This window comes from Argiope bruennichi, chromosome X1, assembly GCF_947563725.1.
Source record: "Argiope bruennichi chromosome X1, qqArgBrue1.1, whole genome shotgun sequence".
In the NCBI taxonomy this organism is placed as follows: domain Eukaryota; kingdom Metazoa; phylum Arthropoda; class Arachnida; order Araneae; family Araneidae; genus Argiope; species Argiope bruennichi.
The window spans coordinates 84,039,281-84,061,556 of NC_079162.1; the positions used below are offsets into that span (position 1 = coordinate 84,039,281).

General features: G+C 28.5%; 1 protein-coding gene across 1 annotated transcript in view; it reads left to right on the plus strand.

Moving 5' to 3' along the window:
* The first annotated feature begins 2,372 nt into the window (after positions 1–2,372).
* The window catches only part of LOC129958833 (uncharacterized), a 237,069-nt gene continuing 217,165 nt past the window's right edge, over positions 2,373–22,276 (plus strand). The window contains exon 1 of the mRNA XM_056071546.1: positions 2,373–2,506. Coding sequence (XP_055927521.1) covers positions 2,461–2,506 — 46 coding nt within the window. The 5' untranslated portion in view covers positions 2,373–2,460. The remainder of the gene's footprint in view (positions 2,507–22,276) is intronic.

A 22,276-nucleotide genomic window follows, 5' to 3' on the forward strand; every position in this document is an offset into this window, starting at 1 on the left:
AAAATAAAGAGGATAAAAATATTAATCCATATTTAGATGAGATGATTCTTTCACTTAATCCACTGAAATTTATATTAAAATCTCTCAAATGAATCGATTCTCATTAAATTTATCATAAATGAATTTATTTTTAACGAGAAGTAAATGCGTAGGCGTTTTCTTCAATAAAATTAAGAAAGCATTTTTCAGTTGATTGTTCAGCGATGTTAAAAAAAAGGCGCAACACAGAAATTTTTACAGCTTTTGTGAATTTTGTAACAGATACTTACTTCCATCAATTTATATGCAAATTAAATGATAATATTTTTTTTCCGATTTTACTTTGTATTTAGCAAACAAAAATTTTATTATTTTATATTTATTTACGCACTAATGTAATTGGAAGGGAAAAATGAAATTTTCTAATAATATATTTAGAAAAATAATCTCGACACCAAACATAAATTATTCTATGATAACAATTATGCCATGATTTTATTTTTGAGGGACTAAAATTAAAGCAATGCCTAAACTCAAAAACTCTACAAATTTTAAACGTTTCTTTTCCCTTCCCATTTTAATGAAAAAATAATTATTGATTTAAGGGCATTTTTAATAAAGCATATTCCTGTTTTCAAAATACATTTTAGGGAGGAAATTTGTAATTATTCGGTATGCTGCAGCCAAATACATATTAATAATAATGTGAAACAAACTGCACGAATATTGATGCGTTGATCACGAATAAACAACATTCGGAACAAGCGTATCAATTCTCACTTACTTCTTATTTTTTTTTACGAATTTTAATTCTGTCACTCGCGAAACACCCAAATATTAATAGTAAAAATATTAAATATATTCCAGGGGAAAAATGTCCATCCGAGTATTAGAGGAAAAAATGTACAATATATGTAATAAGCAGAATATTCAATTATTTAATTACTTGAGAAATTTAATAACTCTCCTCTTTTCTTTTAGTGAATTTCCACTGAAAAGACCATACTTTTTTTTAAACATGGCTTAGATGTCGGCAGCTAAAGATAAGCATTTATTCAATGGAACAATAAATTGAAAAATTCTGCAAATCTCAGATATTACGACTTATTACCTGTTACAATAAAAAAATAGTTCATCTCTCTCTCTCTCTTTCTCTCTCTCTCTCTATATATATTCTTTCGATTTCATAAAATTTAAAATATTAGATAAATTGTAGACAGAACGTATCAAAAATGACCCTAAAATGAAGTAGAAATTAAAAGTAAAAACATATTTTAGGAATTGTTTGTTCGATGTCACTCGATGATAAAAGAAAGATGATAAAGAAGCATTTTATTTTCAAAGATAGAAGTTACTATTTTCAGTTTCTATTTTTTCCTATGCAGATTATTAGTTATATGTATTTTTGACGCAATATTACTATTAGATGAGAATAAATTGCCATAAAAAGTTTCAAAAATTCTTCTAAATTATAACGTATTTTCTGTGAGAAATTAAAAAAAAAATTCTATTTAGCAAAATATTGTATTATTTTTTACTAAAATATTATGGTACAAAATAATAATCCGAGCAGCGCAATCTAATTCAAAATTGACTTAAAATTAAAAGGGGGAGTAATCATTTGAATGAAAGTGAATGAACAAACAATCCAAGATGTTATTATTTTCACATTCTATTTATTTCTTCGCTCACTATTAGTTATACACATTTTTGAAGCAATATTAGTATTAGACGCAAATAAATTGTCATAAAAAGTTCCAAAAATTCTTTCAAATTATAGCAAATTTTCTGTGAGAAATTAAAAAATAAATAAATAATAAAAATCTTAGCGATTCTATTTAGTAAAACATTGTATTATTTTTTTTCTAAAATTTTACAGGACAAAATAATAATTCAAGCAGCGCAATCTAATTCAAAAGCGACGTAAAATTAAAAGGAGGAGCAATCATTTGAATGCGAATGAATAAACAAACAATCCAAACATGTGCTTAGATCCTCACTTTCTACTTCTTCCCACGCAAATTCAATCCCTCTCCCAAATAAGAAAAACCCACCCTCATACGAACAGAATAACGCACATGCGCTTTTCCTTGGAACGTAACAAGTAGACGATTAGACGCTAATAAGTTACTTGAGCAACTTGCGACGCCGCACATGCTCCCTCATTGAGAAAACTTAACCTGCCTCTAGTTTTCTACCCATCGGAGGAAGAGGTAAAAGTTTTTAATCATTTGGATGTTGTCTTTGTTGGGGCAGGTGGCCATGACAACGCGAGTCCAGGGAGTTACCCTGGGGTTTGTGATCCCCCCACCCCCACCAGGTGTATTCCCGTCAGTGTCTCGAGCTTACATGCCATTGATCTGTTCGGTATCGCAATCGGAGACTGACCGCTCTCCGTCAGTGCCTGCCTAGCGGCGTTCAAGGCACAACCGGCCCTTTGTCTCCTCTGCGTTCACCTCGAAGAAGCATCTGCTCCAAGCCATGAAGTCCGCGTGGTCAACGCTTCTCCTCACTTCACTCATCACAGGTGAGTGGCAACCTCGTTTGGTTTGAGTCAAATAGACTCATCTTTTTCTTTCGAAGAGGAATTGGTTTGGGGATTAGATCTTTTCGCGGAGAGGAAAAAGTTTTCGCACGGGAAAAACTTTTTCGCCCCGCCGCCGACGTGATCTCCGGTGGTGGAGGTTTTTGGTTTGGGATATGATTTGTTGGGATGGTTTTTATTTGGGAGGGAAGGTCTGTTTTTCAGTCGAAAAAAAGAAGTAAAACTTTGGAATGAGAAACTAAATAAATTTACACATTAAAACCTTTAGACTAATTTGATAACTGAGTTTATTTATAGTTAAAAACTTAAATGATTGAAGAGAATTTTTGTAATTTAATTCTATCTTAGCATTATACTGTGACAACACAACGCCTAGCAGTGCTTTTAGTGTGGAATAAAATTATTTTAATTTATAAAAGTTTATACTTAGTCAAAAAATTAATTGCATGCACATGATAATAAAATGAATGAAGAAATTAATACGCGTTTGAGACTAATTAAAAGACTAAATTTATTTTGTTTGAATGAATTTAAAACAAATGTTGAGTGTGATATGAAATTCAATTGGAGCTTAACAGGCCAGAATTCTTGTCTCAGTTGAATGCTCGAGTTTAGATATGAATGGAAATATACTTTCTTCTTTGCTGTACTCATAGAATAATTTTGCAAAGTATTTCAGCAAATAAAAAAATCTTTCGCAACATACTCTAACTATTCTGTTATTTATAGGAAGTGAGATTAAAACCTTGGATTAAAAGAGAAAAAAATTAATGGGAGTCTCTTATCTAAAGAAATATTTAATTCATTTTCATCTATCGCATACGATTAAAAATATGTAAATTGAAATAAAATCAATCAATTACAGTTAAAAGAAATATTTAAGTACTTATTTGAGTTATTATGAATAACAACAAATTTGTGTATGTGTTCATTTTACTTAAAAAATTATGTTTGAAACTTTGAAAAGTAAATTTCAAATTTATTTAATATCTGCCTCACAAATGTAGGTATAAATAGAAAATAATAGGCAAAGATTAATATTTTCTTTATATTTCGAAGAATTCCTTTTCAAAATTAAACCTTTTCTTAAGCTTCATATACAGTGCTGCAAACTTTTAAAACAGATAAAAACAGTTTTGGACGAAATAAAGGAGTATATTTTAAAATTAATGAAACTGCTTAGAAATTAATTTAGTTCACTTCTAAAAACTATTTTAATCTAAGGTCTATTAAAAATAGCAAAATTATTTCAATAATTTTTTTCCGATTACATCTATTTACTCCTTTGCCGAACTTCGTTAAAATCGTGTCTAAATTCTAATATATTCTACGAGCAATATTGCTTCCATATAATCCATATTTCTATATAATCTACGGGCAATACTAATATAATGTAATACAAATGAATCCTATTGTAATGTTGATTACAAATTGGAATCAACTTCTTTGCAATAATATGTGTACATATACGTGAACGCAGTATACAAATAGCAATTAAAATATCCCGAAGTTGAAAATATAAAACAATCATTAATAATTAAATACTTTTGAAGAATGAAATTAACGAAAATTAAAAGAATGGATATACTTAATATATAGATGAATCGTCATATTTACTCAAAAGTCAGTTTTATATCCAGTATATTGGACGATAGAAATCAGGAAATCTTGAATGTTAAGACATTCTTGGAGAAATGTCTTTTTCAGAGTGACTAGAAGAAAAGTCGATATTGGAGTTTCTTAAAAAAATAAATTTAGATGAATTGGAAGACCATCGCATAATTTATTTTTTATAGATTAAATATAATTTTACAAAAATCTTTCTTTTAATCTTGCTTAAAAAATGTGTAGTCTGAAAAGTTTGAATTTTTTTCCTTTGTTACTCGAAAATAGTACATTATCTTTTTTAAATAATTATGATAGTATTTTAAAACTGAAAACTAATTAATTTTAATTAAAAATTATAATTAAACTAATTTTCTTTATTGATATAAAGATTATAATTTACTAGTTATTCTTAATTTACGATTTTTTTTTATCTTCGTAAGAGCCTATATAGACTAGTATTTTATATGAAAACAAAATAAAATCTATTTCGGTACTGCTAGCAAATTCCAAGACTGTCAAAAAAGTAAACTATTATTTCGGTATACAGTAATAGAGTAGGTAACATTTTTTAATTGAACAGTTTTCCAATATTTTTCAGAAATGCGAATTTTACGAAGTAGTGAAATATAATACGTTAATGCATAAGTGATTTTTTTTTATTTCTCGTTCTCAACAATAAAATAAATTATAGATTTTGAGAGTTAAAATGGTTGTTTTTTCAATGAAATTTGAAGCCATAAATATTTTTTTCTTTTATTTGTTAACATTTATTATGTTAATAAATGTTAACGTTAACATTTTAAAAGTTACGTTAACGTTTTAACGTTAACATTTATTAAGCTTTGCTTATCGTTTAAATTTCAAAGAATTAAGCCATATACACATTTATCTCGATCTCTACTTAAAAAAAAGAAAACAAGATTTTTACATCACTAGTACAATTTTATTAGTATTCTATTTTTCAACTATTAAAAGAAAAATATTTAAGAATAGTGCGGAAAAAAGAATATAAGTAAGTACTTAGTTATATATATATATTAACTAAATTTTAAATACATCTTTAGTTTTTCAGAAATGCATTATTATTTTATCATGTATCATTCTATTCTTCTATTATATTAAAAAGAAATCAGTTTCATAGAAATGCCGAAAAAATATATAAATAAATAATTACTCAATTAAGTGTATACAAGTAACTCACAAGTTAAAGAGCAAAATCAAATAAATTTCGAAACGTATAAGCAGTTAAGCATGTATAAATAACTCAAAATTTAATTTAATAAAATAAGGTCATTTTGACAAAAGAATTTTTTTAAATCAGATATTAATAAAATTTCCATATTTAATACAAACGCAGCATTCTTATAAAGAAAATAATGTCAATTAGGAAAGAATAAATTGTACTAACTTTAATAATAAGGAAAGTAAAACTTATATTTTTCGACTTAATTCTTCAATAATAAAGCTATTATATTTGAATAAAGAATAAAAGGTTATTTTTTTTCTTTCTCTCATCGGCTGGTATTAATAAATCTCTAACTAGAACACTAGGGACATGTTTTTTGAACCCATTAAATTGGCTGAGCAGTTTTTATTTTTAACTGTTTTCTTGATATCTTTTTTGCGCTTTCTAAAATTATTATAACGCAAGCAATTATGTTTTTCATTCTTTTAGATGAAATTCATATTTTCTGCTGCATTTACGAAATAACGAAGAGAAAGCTGTGAAATTAAGTTCTTTCAATCTAGTGATGAAAAGCAACGCTTATGAAAAAAGATTTTTCCATAAGCTTCACAAAAATATTTCCAGCTTTGCGTTCTAAATATCTTTCAGTTAATTACAGTTCGTCCATGTGTAGAACAAAATTGCTCATAAAATAGAAAATATAGTTGGTTTTTAAACGTAGTAACCCTAACAGATGTGATAATACTGTTTTTATTGTTCAGAAAATTGCAATACTAAAAGAAGTTCCTAAAAAGCTGCTTTGATAGATTCTTTGTATAAAAAAAATATAAACATTGTTTATTTGTTATTAAAATATCAAATTGATGTCAAGCACAGTCAGTTTATGTTTGTTTTTATTTTTATGTTGTTATGTTTGATTTTTATTCTGAATTTAATCAAAACTAATTAATTATTCTTAAACTTATTGCATATTATTTTGTATGAATTGCTCTCTTCAAAATTTTGATTCATTGGCCTTTCAATGAATTCAACGGTCTTTATATTATTCATATTTTAGCCTAACTATTGTATTAAGAATTATAGTTTTATTAAGAATCATACATAAACTTAATTATTGGGATAATAACTATTATTATTAAGAATCTCAATTTCAGCAACTCTTGAAAAATACGAAATTATGAATTAAACTAACAAAAACAAAAACCAAATTCCAAATTCTTAAAAAAAAAAAAAAAAAAAAAAAAAAAAAAAAAGACTTGACATTTAAACGTAGTAATTGATTCAAAATATTTTTTTTTTTTCAAATAAAGGTTTCATAGAAATATTTTCATAGAAAAAATATTATTTTTGTTTTTCTAATGGAATTAATATCACAAAAATAAGTCGCTAGCTTCCAAAAATATCTCCAGATTCGTTTAGAAATTGTTTTCTCAGAAAGTTTTTTTTTTTTTTTTTCTAAATGAAAATTGGTAGGAAAAACGAGCTGATACGTTTGCTTTAGAAAAGTTCCGAAAAGTAAGTAACTAGACTTTCAATTATTTTAATATTAAAAAAAATATCATCAATTCATGCCATGTTTCAAATATACCTGATAACAATGCATTGTTTTTGTTATTTTATATTTACAGCATCTTTTCACAAAGTTTAAAACGGCGAAAATGACTCCCGTGAACGCTATTTGGCATTTTACTTATACTTGATGCTATTTAAAATTTAAAACTCATATATAAACCCGAAAAATTACCATATGTTATGTATAACGAGAAGTAAGGAAACAGCTGTGGAAAATCCTGCATGTATTGTTTATTACATTTATTTTCTTCCTAGGATGGGCAGAGTTTCCTTATTGTGAAACAAAATTATTTTATCATTACTTTCTTTCAAAATTTACCCATTTTTAAAGATCTTGGATTATGAAGGGTTTTTTTTTCACACTGACGAGTGCAAAAAAACTGTATTTAAATGTGAAGAAATATTCGGTTTTAAACTGTATGATTATTTAACCGTTCGCAGTTAAAATGTGGCATTATCCATCATCTTTTCGATAAAATAAACATTTTGCACTGATAGTCCAGATATATAATTCTGTAAATGCTTTAAAATGTGTCAGTACAGTTTCATAATTACCATTATTATAATAATTAATAATAATTTTTCAATACATGATATAAATTTTATTGCAATTGAATTACGGAAAATTCTCAAAGTAAATCAGTTTATTTCATAACTTCGGATTAATTTTTTGAAATTTTTGGATATCTTTTACTAAAGTTGATTTTTTTTTCAAATATATACTCAGATTTAGTTTAATTAGTTTTAGCTCCGAAGTAAAGAAAGAATTTAAATCATTACGGTCTTTTCTACATAGAATTTGGGCTTCTCGTATCCTAATAAGCAGATAACATTAATAACTTCTAGTAATGTTATATTCTAACATTAGATAAGATAGTAGATCCAAGATTAGATAGTAGTAAATTCTAACTTTCTAGTAATGTTAACATTACTAGAAATATCATAATTTTTTTTTGAAATCTTATTATTTTTGTGTTTAAATATATTTTAGGAAGAGCTATATTATTTTTATAAAAGAAATTAAAAAAAAATATAAGAAAATAGCTATGAACGCTTAATAACAAAAATTAAATAATAGGTTTACAATTAAATTATTTTAAATACAATTTGCAAGTTTTTAATATCAGAAAAGAAAACTGAAAAATTACGCATATGATCGTGATGAAATATTTTGAGCAAATAGAGAATACCAACAAATTTGCCATTTTTATTATGTTATTATTATAATATAAGATTATTGATTCATTCACAGAAAAATGCACGACATGTATGAAAATCTAAAGACATTTTGTACATATAAATAAAAATATACAAATCTGTAAGTGGTTTGAAAAGGGAAAATGTAGCAAATATTTATTAACAATTTTGTTCACAATGTTTTGTATAAATGCTATTTAAAATTCAGAAAATTGATCCATATTGCAATTGCGCTATCTGAAAGAAATTCCTAAAGACCTAAGGCTTCATCATAATTATGGATGAATTTTTTGAATTTCTCCCATACCTTCCATTGGAATCCAATTTTTTTTCGAATTTCTGCCCTTGTTATAGTTTATTGGCGAATTCACTGTAAAGGATGTATTAAACCACTGCGGTCTTCCTCACATGGAATTTGGCGAACACGTATCCTAGTAACCAGACAGTTGTTAACACTACTAGGGAACTCCGATGCTTTGATTAGAAAAGCATCCGAAAGTAAACATAGATTCTTATATAGTGGTATGAGAGTTCCAAATATACTCTTTTAAATCGAATGGCTGAGATCTTTTCATTAGAAGAGCTCGGAACAGAGCTTTGGTTTGGGCTTTTCTAGAAAAGGTCGTTATTAGGAGTTCGATAAATTCCTGTAGTCATCAAAATGAACATCGAGGGCATCCCATGGAATTAAGATGGCAGTGCAATTTGTTGGGAGTTTATTTAGCAATATTCCCTAGGATCAAAGACTTCTTGAACTGTAAGCACTAAGAATTCACGTATCTTCATTAGTGTTGTAAATCAATTTTAAAGTGATTGATTAAATCTAAATTAAGAAGAGAAACATCTCAGACATTCATATCTATTGAGAAGAAAAATAAAACAACACAGAAAATATTATTTTTATGAAAAATTCGATTTTATATTCGGAAATATGGAAGATAAGAAAATATTTAAATTCCTATACAATCATGTATTTTACCATACTTGAAAGTCTTACCATACTTGATAATTAGTTCAGCTATCATGTAGATATTAGTTGAATGCTTTTCGAACCTCTTGAATCTGGAGCGAATATCCAAAACTGCGCGTTTTAAATTTAGTGCAGTTTTATTTTTATTAGTCAAACTTTCACTTCATAATGCCAGCAACAATATTTTGAGCTATAAGTATGCATATTTGTTATAAATGATAATGCACTAACTTTTTGATGATGAGATGAGACTCTGAGATGACGATAAAAATTTGCACGTAACAATAATATTAGTCTTCAAAATTGTCTTTTCTCATCTTTACGAAAATTCATTCAACACTAAAGATTTAATTTTCGTTTAAATTGAAAATGCTGTATGAAAAATTATTTTTTAGCATAAAGATTTTAGTAATTTACGCTCCCCACCCCCCAGGAAATCTATCTTAAACGCATATGCCATTACCAATGATTATTTTTTATAGGGAAAAAACTCACCTCTATAAGATGACGATGAAGATTTGCAATTAATTGCAATACTAGCTTTAAACATCGTCCCTTCTCAACGTAACTAAATTCAGTTCTTCCCTAAAATCTTAACATTTTGATGATTTGGAAGGACCATATGGAAAGTTTCTTTTGCAGGAAGTGGTTTTAATCAGCCTATGATCATTTTTATGTAGAAAGAAATTGGCCTTACTTAAGAGCAATTTTCATTAGATATCTGAAGGGAAGTCTTTTTAGACATGATTTCTTTCCATTAAATAATGCAACACCTTAATCTTCTATTGTATTAACCCTCTGACTGCGCAATTTTTAAAAATTTGTATTTAGATGCGATGTTTGCAAATAAGTGAAAATATTTTTTAAACAAAGCGAACCGATACTATATGTTGCACGATAATAATATGATATAATAAATGTCTGTAATCGTAAAAATAAACACACTAAGCTGCGAAAAAGCGGGATGCAATAGAACATGGACTGATTGCCAGCCCGCGGAAATCGCGGGATAAGCTGCTGGAAGGTTAAAAAATTTATTTCACCACACAACAAACCTTTTCGTAAAGATAATTGAAATGCCTGTCCTCATATGGTTTCTTTGTTTCTCTTTGAGAATACCGTGGAAGTTAAAAAAATAAAATAAAATATGCATAATGAAATTGAAAATGAAACTAATTTGGCCGCTCACATTTTCAAATAATCTGAGATAGTATTTTGATCCGATACCTTGTTGAACATGAATTTATCTCCTCGTTTCAATGTTTTTAGAGCACTCACATGCGTTCGGTTAGTTCAAAACCATGACTATAAAACTGGATTACACATTAGATCCCTTACCAATCTCAATTCCTCTTCACGCTTCATTTATACAACATACTCTCGTGTTTCTAATACAATGTGCCAGAAAGGGGAATTGTACGTATCGCAGGGAAGTTGATCGGGCTTATAAAATATTTATTACTTCAGCGCAGTTATATGCGTGTAAAATTACCATATATGCTGGAAGTTACGTATATGATCCTGATATTTGTTATACTTGAGTTAAATACTTGATAGCGAACCAATATAGAACAAAGCGAAGTGATAAGAATGCTATGTAGGCATTTTAATAAGGTACTTTATGAATAAGGTAGATCTTGAGACCTAAATGTGAGAAGCATGTCTTATAATCAATGACTGCCTCAAATCTTGAGCATTTATCAGTATTCTATGGACTGCAAATGTTCAAACTTTTCTGGACTTCGAAGCTGTAATTTGAATTTAACTGCGGTACAAATCTCATAGGAATTTGATATAAATCCGAAATGTACAAATCTGAATATAGTATTTGTTATTTTAGGAAGAAATTAGAAGAAGCGTATTTAAATTATAAATTCTCACCCTATGTACGTATCAAGATTTAAATATTTTGACAGTTTCTAACAATAGAATGGCGCAATCGATTTATCATTCACGTATGGATGTGCTACTATTTTGAAATTTTGCAATCTTGTATGTTCTCTATGACAATTTTGTATTTTCTAAAATTCATTATCAATCAATCGATCAATTTAATTAAATTTAGATTCCCTATTAAGAATCCCATATGGTGATGAATAAAAGAAAAATTGATTTATAGATTCCTCAATATTTGTAATAAAAATTTTAAAATAAAAACAATTAGGAATAAAATAAAAAGAATCTACATTTTGGCACTGTAATTAAAACACTTCTTTAGAACTTTTTTTTTTTAATTTATTCTGCAGGGTCTTTCAATATTTCATGTAAAAATAGGCCTGAAAGCTATTTTGATTCCATATAGTCAATTAAATATGATAATAAACAATTAATTAAATATTAAAATAAAATGTATTAAACCACATATTTTGTTTATGATTAAGTGAAACTCATTAATCATTTGTCTATCTTTAACTGGTTCATTATTAAATAACGCTGATTAATTATTATCTATAACTGTTTAGAAAATCCTATTTCTTTCTAAATAGGGACTTTCGTTTGAATATATAATGAACGACTCGCAAATAATTCTTAGTAGTTTCGTTTTTTCTCTCAAGAGTACGTTTGAAACTATGATTAAACTGCGAATAGTGTTGTTAAAATTATTTCTAAACCAAAAAAGTTACCAAAGGAAAATGTAAAAGATGCAAAGCCTTATAATTGTGAGTATTCATATGTTTTAGAAACCGATAAAAAAATTCTTTAAGTATAGATACTAGCTTATACTATAAGATAAACAGTCGAAGTATAGATACTAGCTTATACTATAAGATTAACAGTCGTTATCAATATATGGCCATTTACCAGTAAGTTTGAAATTAAAAAAAAAACTTTTGGTATTATCAAGGATATAATTTTACATTTTAATTGAAGCTACATTTTACATTTTAATTCAATTTATGTTACTGAATAAAAAATGCCTTCTGGTAAATTCGTATAATGTTCCAAATTGTCTGATTTTTAAGTTTTTCATCTTTTAATATTGACAAATTTAAAATATTTTCAATAATTTTGCCCCTAATTCCTTTTTAAGCTTTGAAAACCGACTTAAAATATTTTACTGAAGATTTAATGCGTGCATTCTTCAAAAGCATATTTTTTAAAATGCCTATTATATATTTATTGGCCCTTTTCAAAGCTCTATTTTTCCAAATCTGTTTTTGCAGATCAGTAGACGTTTATGCGAATTTCCAAAACAATAAAAACAAACAAACATTGTTTGAAGTGACAGAGTAAATCACTAAGCTTATAAGCGAAGGATCTGTCTGGAATAAGACGTGTGTCTCAGGTGTGAATTCTTTGAATAAGAATCAGAGAAAGGCAGATATGTTAAATTGGCAAATTTATACTAAACAAACATGTCATGAAAAAAGGCTTTACCGAATAAAATCAAATATTTTATGAGAAATGAAAACTGTTTATGCATTTTAACGGGAAGTAATTTGGTTTGTTTTCAGAGATGAAAGTTCAAAAAGGTATTCATAGACTCTACACAATCAGTGAGCTAATATCTACAGTGTGTCTCAAAATTATCCGACAAAAATGTAAAAGTAGGTAGAGGGGTCTGAGATAAGCAGTTTATTAATGGGAAGTACGTGCGACAATGGCGAGTTTAAGTCCTAGTATGTAAGAAAGATATGAACAGAAAAGTGAGAAAGGCAGGTTAAGTCCAAAGAAAAAAACATTCTGTTAATTAAACGTTCAAAAAGAGGAGCTTGAAACAGCGTAAATCAACAATAATGCAAGATTCACAGAGGGAGAACATTGATAATTAATGCTTTTTAGTGAAAATGCCAAGCATATAACACTTATTTCCAATAACGACTTACATTCTTGCCACTAGATTTTTTATTGGAATTAAAGGAAATCTTGTAGACTATGTTTTAATTATGTTTCCAAAAAGAGAAATCCATGAAGTAAAATCTGGAAGTCATGGTGGCCAAAGAATCGGTTTACCTTATTTGGTCTAACAAGAGCTGTAAATAGCATCCCAGTAATTCCAGACGTTTCTCTTGAAGAAAGATAGAGCTCTATCCTACTGGAACCACATTCATGGACGAACAATTGAAGGAGCAGCATATATATCTTCTGGCAAGATATCCTGAAGAAGAATATCGTATGTGTGGCCTTTCAAGTGAATAGGTTTAACGCATACTTTTACTATGTTGTCGTATACAATGCTAATTCATATCAGATAGAATCTTTATTGGTATTTGCCGGTTGAAGCGGCGGTTAACGGAGTACTTGAAATCAAAGGTCGTTTCACCGCCGCACCCACACAGAATAAAAAATGGAAGAAAATAACACAGAAATTGCAGCTATATTGGGAAATAAAAAAAGAAAAAAAAAAAAAAGAAAGAAAATTTTGATGAAAAATTTCAAGGCAATGATGTCGAATTTCGAGAAATATTGAGGAAAAAAAAAAGGGGGGGGGGGGGTCTAAAAAGAAAAAAAAGGAAGGAAATAGTTTTACATTTTAATATTATCGGTAAAATCGGTCAGAATGGTGATGTTGTGCCAAACCACTGCTAAGCAATATCTTTTCTGAAAGCAGATCGATGAATTCCTAATTCATGTAACGATATACGCTACTTGAAATCTATGCTGCGATTGATGATTCTCTCCAGCAGACTGTTTTCAGCTATGATCTAAATAGGACTCTACAACATTTTCATCACATATTTTTCATTATAAAAAAATGCTCGTTTTGGCTACTTTTACATTTTTGTCGGACATTTTAAAGACATTATGCATAATGTATATGTCATTATATCTAATTATTGAATAAGAGAATAACTTCTTAATTTCTATTATTATAATTGTATATAATTTTGGTTAATGAACGACCAAATAAAGAATGACGTTTTCACTCAGATGACGCCATAGTTACGTGATAAACATAGCGACGTATATCATTTAATAATGAACTGATTTTTGTTTTACACTGAGCTCTGACTTTACAACATTTCTTTCTACGGCAAGTCCATTAATGGATTCCAAAATCAAATCAGTGGTAGTATTCTCAATGATAGTTATGTTACCATGAAATGGCTTTCTTTTCGACAGCAAAAATCCGATTAATAATGATTTATTTTTCGTTTTAATTATTAAGCTGTTGCGACAAGCGTCATTTATGTGGATGTATCATGGCTAATTTAAACAAATGCGAGTCATGATCAAGTATGAAATAATCTGTGTATTGAACAGATGGTTTCTATTTATTTTTGAGAACAAGAAGTAACTGATTTTTAAATCCAATCAAAAACTTATTGGAGGTCTATAAGTACACTTATTTCCTCTTTGCTGTGATATAAATTTTTTAATAAAAAATTTAATATTTTTGATTAACACGTGTTTTTAATTAATACAACTGTCAAGAATTTCATGGCGGTTCACACACTTTTAAATCAAGCCATAGTTAAAATTGTAGCCTTAAATTTTGGTACCGTCAGTAGCTGTAGTTTTAGATCCAATCATAATAATATAGGACTAAGTAACTTCTATACCCATAGAACGCGACATCTTCCCACTGAAAGTCGAAATTTCTAAAGAATATTCAAATCAATTATCAAAATTCTATGCAGGGTTTAACCCCTCAGAAATCTGAAGGTGAAATCGCATATCAAGCAGTAGGTGAAAGTCCACCGTAAGGCAAATCGGTCATGGACGTCGGACGGCAGTAAGGCCTGTTCTCATAGAATAATGTGACTAGACATGTTGATAAGTCGTTGGGTGTAAAGCACTACAGTACGGAGATGAGCTTCGTAATTTGGATGGGTGTTATAATGCGCGGATTTCCAGATCTGCTCAAGGAGGAAACTCTCTAGAAGATACCCTAATGGGGTGTTAGTGGTTGCTCGTGGAGAGTGCTTGGTGCATTTGGTTGACTGAAATGGGAGACGGAATATATAAAGGAAGGGCAGCTTATGTAATATACAAGTGCTCCAAGATTCCTGCTCGGGCTTGAGAACTGTATAATTAAAAAACATGGCGATTACGGCAAAAAGTAAATAGTTAAAAATTATGGTGATTACGGCAAAAAGTGAATAATTAAAAATTATGACGATTACGGCAAAAAGTGTGATATTACGTAATCGTTTGAAGTTCACAAATTTATTGACTGGACCAAAAAAGTGACATTTTCCCCCATTCCAAAACAATTTCTTCTTTAAAAATTAATTCTATTGTTTAAAGAAACACGGCTGAGATTAATTAATTTAGTTTCATTAAAATGCTAGCATGAGTGATCGCATCGGTGCATGAGACATTTTTTTGATTGTGGCAGCTACGATGTGGATTGCAGTAAACTAAATAATATTTGTGCATCTATGTAGCACATATTGTTTCTTGTAACAAATAAATTATTAATTCCATTGCGCCACGAATATTATTTAATACTTTACTCTATATCATCTACGATAAATTCTGTACATTTTTATGACAAATCATGTATTCGGCGAAATAGGTAAGATAACGAAATAACGAGTTATATGTTAGCTAGTACGGTAATTCAATTTAGTCACAGCAAGAATTCTGGTAGATGGTACTGGACGAAATAATTATGGATTTTTGATGATGGGAATTTTTATTGGACTAGATAAATACAAACACAAGGATAATAGATTAAATAAGAAAATACTATTTTCGTGCTGTACTAAAAACTCCCTTGACTTAACTTAAGGTAATTTTTCTATTCAGTCGTATTAAAGATTATGTGCTCGAGTTTTCTTTTCTACGTGATTGAAAAGAATGTAGAGGAAGCGGCTACCTCCTTCAATCCTTTGAAGATTATGTTTTCATTCTTACTTATCTGGACGATTAGGAATAAAAAAATCAAAGTTTTATGAACTTTTTAATGTGACTATTACTTCAGTTTAGATTTTACGGTTCGTTTTCATACTCTTCGCAATATCAAAATGAGCTTATGTGCTAGGAGGTTTTCAAATGATTAATTTTTTTGATATTTTGATAATCAATTACTTTGAAAACAAAATGTCTATCTCAATAGTTAAAAATATCTTGTTATTTCTCTCTTCACTATCACTAGTTAATTAACTGCATGAATATTTAAAATTACACCAAAAACTCAATCCATCATTCTGAGAGTGTTGAAAAGATATCTTGTCTCTGTATTTTAGGGTGATTAATTACTTTTATTATTACATAATAACAAGATGTGATTCATTATCTAAATTTAATGCCAAGGTCGCTGATATTTGTTACAGCTTCATAAGTAAAAAGAGTTTAGACTTTAATTAAAAATAAAAACTACTTAGATTATTATAGCAATTGTGATTTATTCTGTAATTTATCTTACCGAAACAAATCAAAACAAAATTACTGTTAAGCTAACAATATCTATTAGAATAATGAGAAAATCATTTAATTATTAATTTATCATTTTATTTCAAATTTTAAGGAAGGAAAGAGCCATGAATCTTGATTTTTTATTGTTTAAGTATATGCAATTATTATCATAATTTGGCATAACTGTTATTTGCCAAATATTAAAAGAAGAGGCATTGCAAATTGCAATATCGTACTTTATCAAAAATGTTGAAGATATAATTTTGTTAAAGCAAAATAGATTAAGTTTTAACAACATTTCAAAGCTAAGAACTAAGCAATAATCTATTTGCATTTTGTTGAATAAACTTTGCTTATAAATAGCATTCTGGAAAACATCAGATTCCATTTGAAATGCAAACAAAAAATATTAAACAAGAGTCTTAAAAAACAATTAAACAAGCATTATTTTTAATGAAAATTAGGTTTCGTTTTTCTATGACTTTTAATATTGATTTTTTGATTCAGACATTGCAAATTATTTTTGTTCTAAATTTATCTTATCTTTCAAGAGTATAATTAATTTAATTTTGATTTCATATTCACCAGTGCATGATATTTTTATTATTTATCCAGTGTTGAGAAAAGATGAATTTTTTATATTTATTTTTTTCTGTTATTTTTAAAATCTTACATAATGTGGTTAGAAATCTGATTATTATTGTATTTCTCATATTTATTCTATCATTCTATATACAATAGAATGTATGCTGCGTTGTATTGTAACTTACATCAATACAATTAAAATCATATCAATCGAAAAACGTGACTTCCTTTTTCTAATTTAGTAATTATATTTGATTAATTTAAAAATGCAATTTTCTATTACAGTTAAAGATTAATATAGGATAAAGTAATTTATTTTGGAGATAAAATATGATATGCAATTTAAATTAAGCAGCTTGCATTTTCAGTATTCTTGTTGTTCTATAGATATTAATTTTATTAGATCTGTTCTATAAGAAAATGTATTCCCCTTTTTTTTTTTTTCTTCTAAATTTGCTTTCAACCGAATTAGTTTTTGTTGTTTCTAATGGCACTTGCCATTGACAAGCCCACCGTTCGAAGACAGCATATTTAAGCCTGAGGGGGAGCGCCTCTTGTTTTTATAGTAGCGCCATTTAGGGCCAAGAGAACGACTCAGTACACACACGTCAATACCCTTTTTACGGGGCGGACTTCATTTACGCCTTTCATTCATTCAACCACAGATCGTAATTTAGACCTGAATCAGAGAACGATCACCCCTGATCCAGTACCCCCAGTGGTATTACTCTGGACACGGAGGACTTTGTGACCACGACAGATTTAACGCGCGTCAGCCACCAAGCACGCGGGGAATCTTCGGCCGGCGGGGTTCGAACTCGCAACCTAAGGGAAGCGAATCCGACGCTCAACCAACCAGGCTATCCCGGCCCTACCGAATTAGTAATCATGCTTAACGGATGCTTTTATTTAAAATTACTACCCTACTATCCATGAATGGGAGCTAAGTAAATAATTATAAGTTAAGCTAAGTAAGCCTTATAAGCTAAGTAAATAATTTAATACTCCTTAAAATGTTTTTATTTCCTTTAGAAATTTACAAATTATCCTAAGAATTTAAACTCGCCTTTTAAATAAATTATTACGAGTTATTCTTGTACTCTGATAGAGTACAAGAATAGACTTTTATAGTTATTCGAGCTATAGAATAGACTTTTATAGTTATAGAGAGCTTTTATAGTTATTCGAGCTGATTAAAATTCATTACAATAGATCCTTTTATGGTTAATGCCTTTATTGCTCTTTTTATATTTCTTGCTCATAATTTGTCCTTTCCTCATCTTATGTCTAATAGTTTATTTAAAATACAGAATGAGTAGGCGCTCCCTCATTATTAGAATCTCTTAATCAATTTTAAGAAAGGCTTGCTATTATTTAGAAAATAATTCAAAACGAATCTAATTTTTATTATGCTTAATTAAGTTTCTTATTGCATAGTGAATTCTGGTAGAAATTATAAAAAAATATTCCAAAATATAAATTGAAATGTATTTCAAAATCATTAATTATGCTTCAGAAACATAAATTGAAATATATTCCAAAATCATTAATTATGCCAGAAATATAAATTAAAATATAATGCAAAATCATTATTTAGGTCTCAGAAAGCGAACAATATACTATAAACCAATCAAAATTATTATGATCCAATTAAAATTCCTCGTTTTATTTGTCAGTTTTACAACAAAATCATAATTATATTTGGAAAGAGAATCAATATTCTTTTTTTTACTTTATCGCATATATAGTATAGAGGATATATAGTAATTGTCAAAAAATTCGAACTCGAGACTGTGAAAAATCTCCACGTTTTAGAACTCACTGAGTTCGAAAAACACATTTTTAGAAAATGTCCGTCCGTCTGTCTGTCTGTGACAAAGATTACTCAAAATCACTTTGATCTAGATTGATGAAATTTGGTATACAGTCTTTACTCCAAATTTGCAGATTACTCACAAATTTTAATTAAAACCTGTTCAGATAAAGTCCGTCTACCCGGCTGTTCGAATATAAGTTAACACGATAATAACAAAACGAATAGAGCTAGATAAATAAAATTCGGTAGACACCTGCCAAATTATAAGTCAAATCCAACATTGGGTTGACTGTCTGTCTATACTTTCAGAAACGAGATAATTCAGCAGGTCAATGACTTAAATATATCAAATCTGATACGAGATTTTGTGACTACAAGTCCAGTTTTGGGTCAAATTTTTGTTTATTTCAGTCGGTTGAGAAATGCGTGTTTAAAACATGAATTCGATTTTTGGATACTATTAATTCATGCCAAGGATTCATTGCCTAATAACTCGCCAAGGATGACACAATTGATTCAGTAAAAATGCCAATTTCACGCCAAAAAATATTTCGTAACTATTGCACCACTAATGCCATGTTCTTTGGCATGGCACGCTTATTAGATAGCATGCGAGAATGTTTTGTGAAAACCACTCTCATTGGTTTATTTGGTCTTGTTACGAATCAAAGTTGCATGTTCCTGGAATGATGTTGACTTCTTCAGTATATTATGGATAACAACACAACAACTAGAGAACAGAAATGGCTTTTACTAGTATATTACATCCAAGTTTTGATTGTCTCATTTTCATATCTATCTTTTACTTCAGTTAATGATCTAAATATCCAGGGGTACCATAGTCTCTTCTTTCGGAAATATTGACGCAATTTTTTAAAAAAAAATTGAAAGTAAATAACAGAAAGTAATAAACATTAGAAATGGATAGAATATTTTAGTAATTCATAAAAAATAAGTTTTCAAATACAACAAAGGATTAAAATTTGTTATTAAGTCTTACTCTAAGCATCTACGTGATACTAAAACAAATAAAAAAAAAAGGAAGAATTAAGTAGATATTCTTGCAATTGACTATATGACGTGGAAATATAATGTCTATTATATTTTAAGCGATTTAAATGAGAAAATGAAACGTGAAACTTTCGTAGATAGAGGGTTATGATTTAACTAGAGTAGTTAGAAATATAAATTTTAACTTGCACAGGAAACACACAGTTACAAAAAATATACTCAAATGGATACAATATTTTCTTTGAATTCTGAAAATGTTTCAATGAAACGTACACAGTTTAAACTACCATCCACCTACAGAAACAATAGTTATTGAACCTTGGTGCATAGCTTTACTTGGTATTGTATGGCATTTAAAAAATGTAGCAATATTAACTTATTGCTATTGATAGTACAGAATACTCAAAAGCATTTGAAGATGCTGATTTACATAAAAATTAAAGTGCATGCAATTAAAAATATATTCTCATCATAGTAAATTTTAGATAATTCAGAAAACACATTAAATATCATAAAATGTACTCAAACCAACCCCCATCTTTTTACATTCTATATGAGATTAGTCTGCGAAATCACTGTTTGAAAGAATGTCCAATCTATAAGAGTAACTTAAAAAGTTCTTCAAAATTATTATCATTAGGTTTTCAGATTTTGTACAATATTAGACATCATCATTGTACACAAGACAGCATAATTAAATGCAGGGTTCCGTGCAATGCTGTTCAGTACCATACTATATTATACGATATTAAGAATATTGACGGGGGGGGGCAGATCAACAAAAAATATTATGATAGGTGTATATAAATTCGTACATTCACTTGTAGGCAGTATTGTAAGCAATTAAATATAGTTTAAATAAACTTTAGTTTTGTCTGGGAGTTTTGGAAGTATCAGTAAATAAACTCAGTACAAATCATAATATAAATTTCATTTTAAACTTTATCACAACCGAGAAGTGCGCCTAATCTATCTAGAGCAAATGGAATATTACTCCTAAGGCTTTCAATTATTTGTAAGAAGGGAAAAAAATACTACATAATATTTTGAATATTGCACAATATTGGATAATATTTTTGTAGAAACCGAAGAGTTTTGAACATTTAAAAATATATAATGTAATACAAACGTATAATGTAAACACAAACGTATACATTTGCATGGAAACTGAAATGCACGCATTTAAAAAGTATTGCACAATTTAGCGATCTGTGCCACTAAAATTCGAGAAAAATATTCTAAAACACGAAAAAATGAATTTACATGGAAGGTGAAAGACAGGAATTAAAAAACTACTGTTACTTGTATATATATTTTTCAGTTTCAAAGGAACTATACAAAGTATCAGAAATTCTACTCAAGTCAATACAAATCTTATTATAAATTCTATTTGAAACCACTTTGGTGAATCCGAATCCTCCCCAGTTTCCAGACCGGCTTGTTCAAAATGGTGTTTAATACCTTTGTGGATACCCATGAGAATTCATAAGGTACTCATAACCAGATTTGAATAAGTCACCAGTTTTATTATAACGAATGCATAGCGCAAATGGGAGTCCGACAAGCACATTCTGTACGATGCGGCTTGGTTATAACGCTCTTTGATCAGCGAGTACAACAACGAGAGCTCTTTATCGGTATGTGTGAAATTTGACCTTCGAGGGGATCAGATATTTTGTGGTTGAGAATTACCCTTTCCAATTAACCATCTGAATAGATCCCAGAAAAGGAATAAGCTCGGATACAAACTTCCCATCGAACGATTAAAGTGGAATTTGAATTTGGTCTTATCAATATATCAAAATTTATTTGTACTTTCAACGGTACTTCACAAAAATTTATTCATTAAATATCATTTATGTAAACCAGTAAATTATAAATAAATAAAGATGAATTTTTAAGTGAATTGACTCATTTAATTAATGGTATAAACTAAATTTTCAGAAATTTGCTTCAAAAATTTAGTTCGCAATGATAATTGATGATAAAATGGCACACAATTTCTCCATTGATTTTAAATAAACTTTTCTGGAAAATGTGCATTAATTTTTTTTTTTGAAATGTAGTGAGAATTAATATCTGCTAAAAAGATAAAAACTGAATTTTAATAAATTTAATAACTTTTATTATAGCTGGTGTATTTTTTATTACATCTCATGTACACCAATGCAGATTTACTTTAATTTAATGACTATTTTAAAATTAATTTCCGAATTACTACTAATTACTAATTACTAATTGAAATCGAGACTCCCGTTTCTTATTAGTATTATTTAGGATAATTATTCCTATTAATAGTACTTTTACTATTAATAGGAAACTTTATAACTCCAGACAAATTAATCTGCTTTCACTGAAGTATTGCTAAACCGGTCTCATTCAATTACTAGTGCACCGATTCCATATTCCTTACAATGAGCGGAGAAATTGTGTCATCACAATATCATTGTTAAAACATTGGTGATGGATTGTTTTATAAATGTTTAGAAAATATCAATAAAT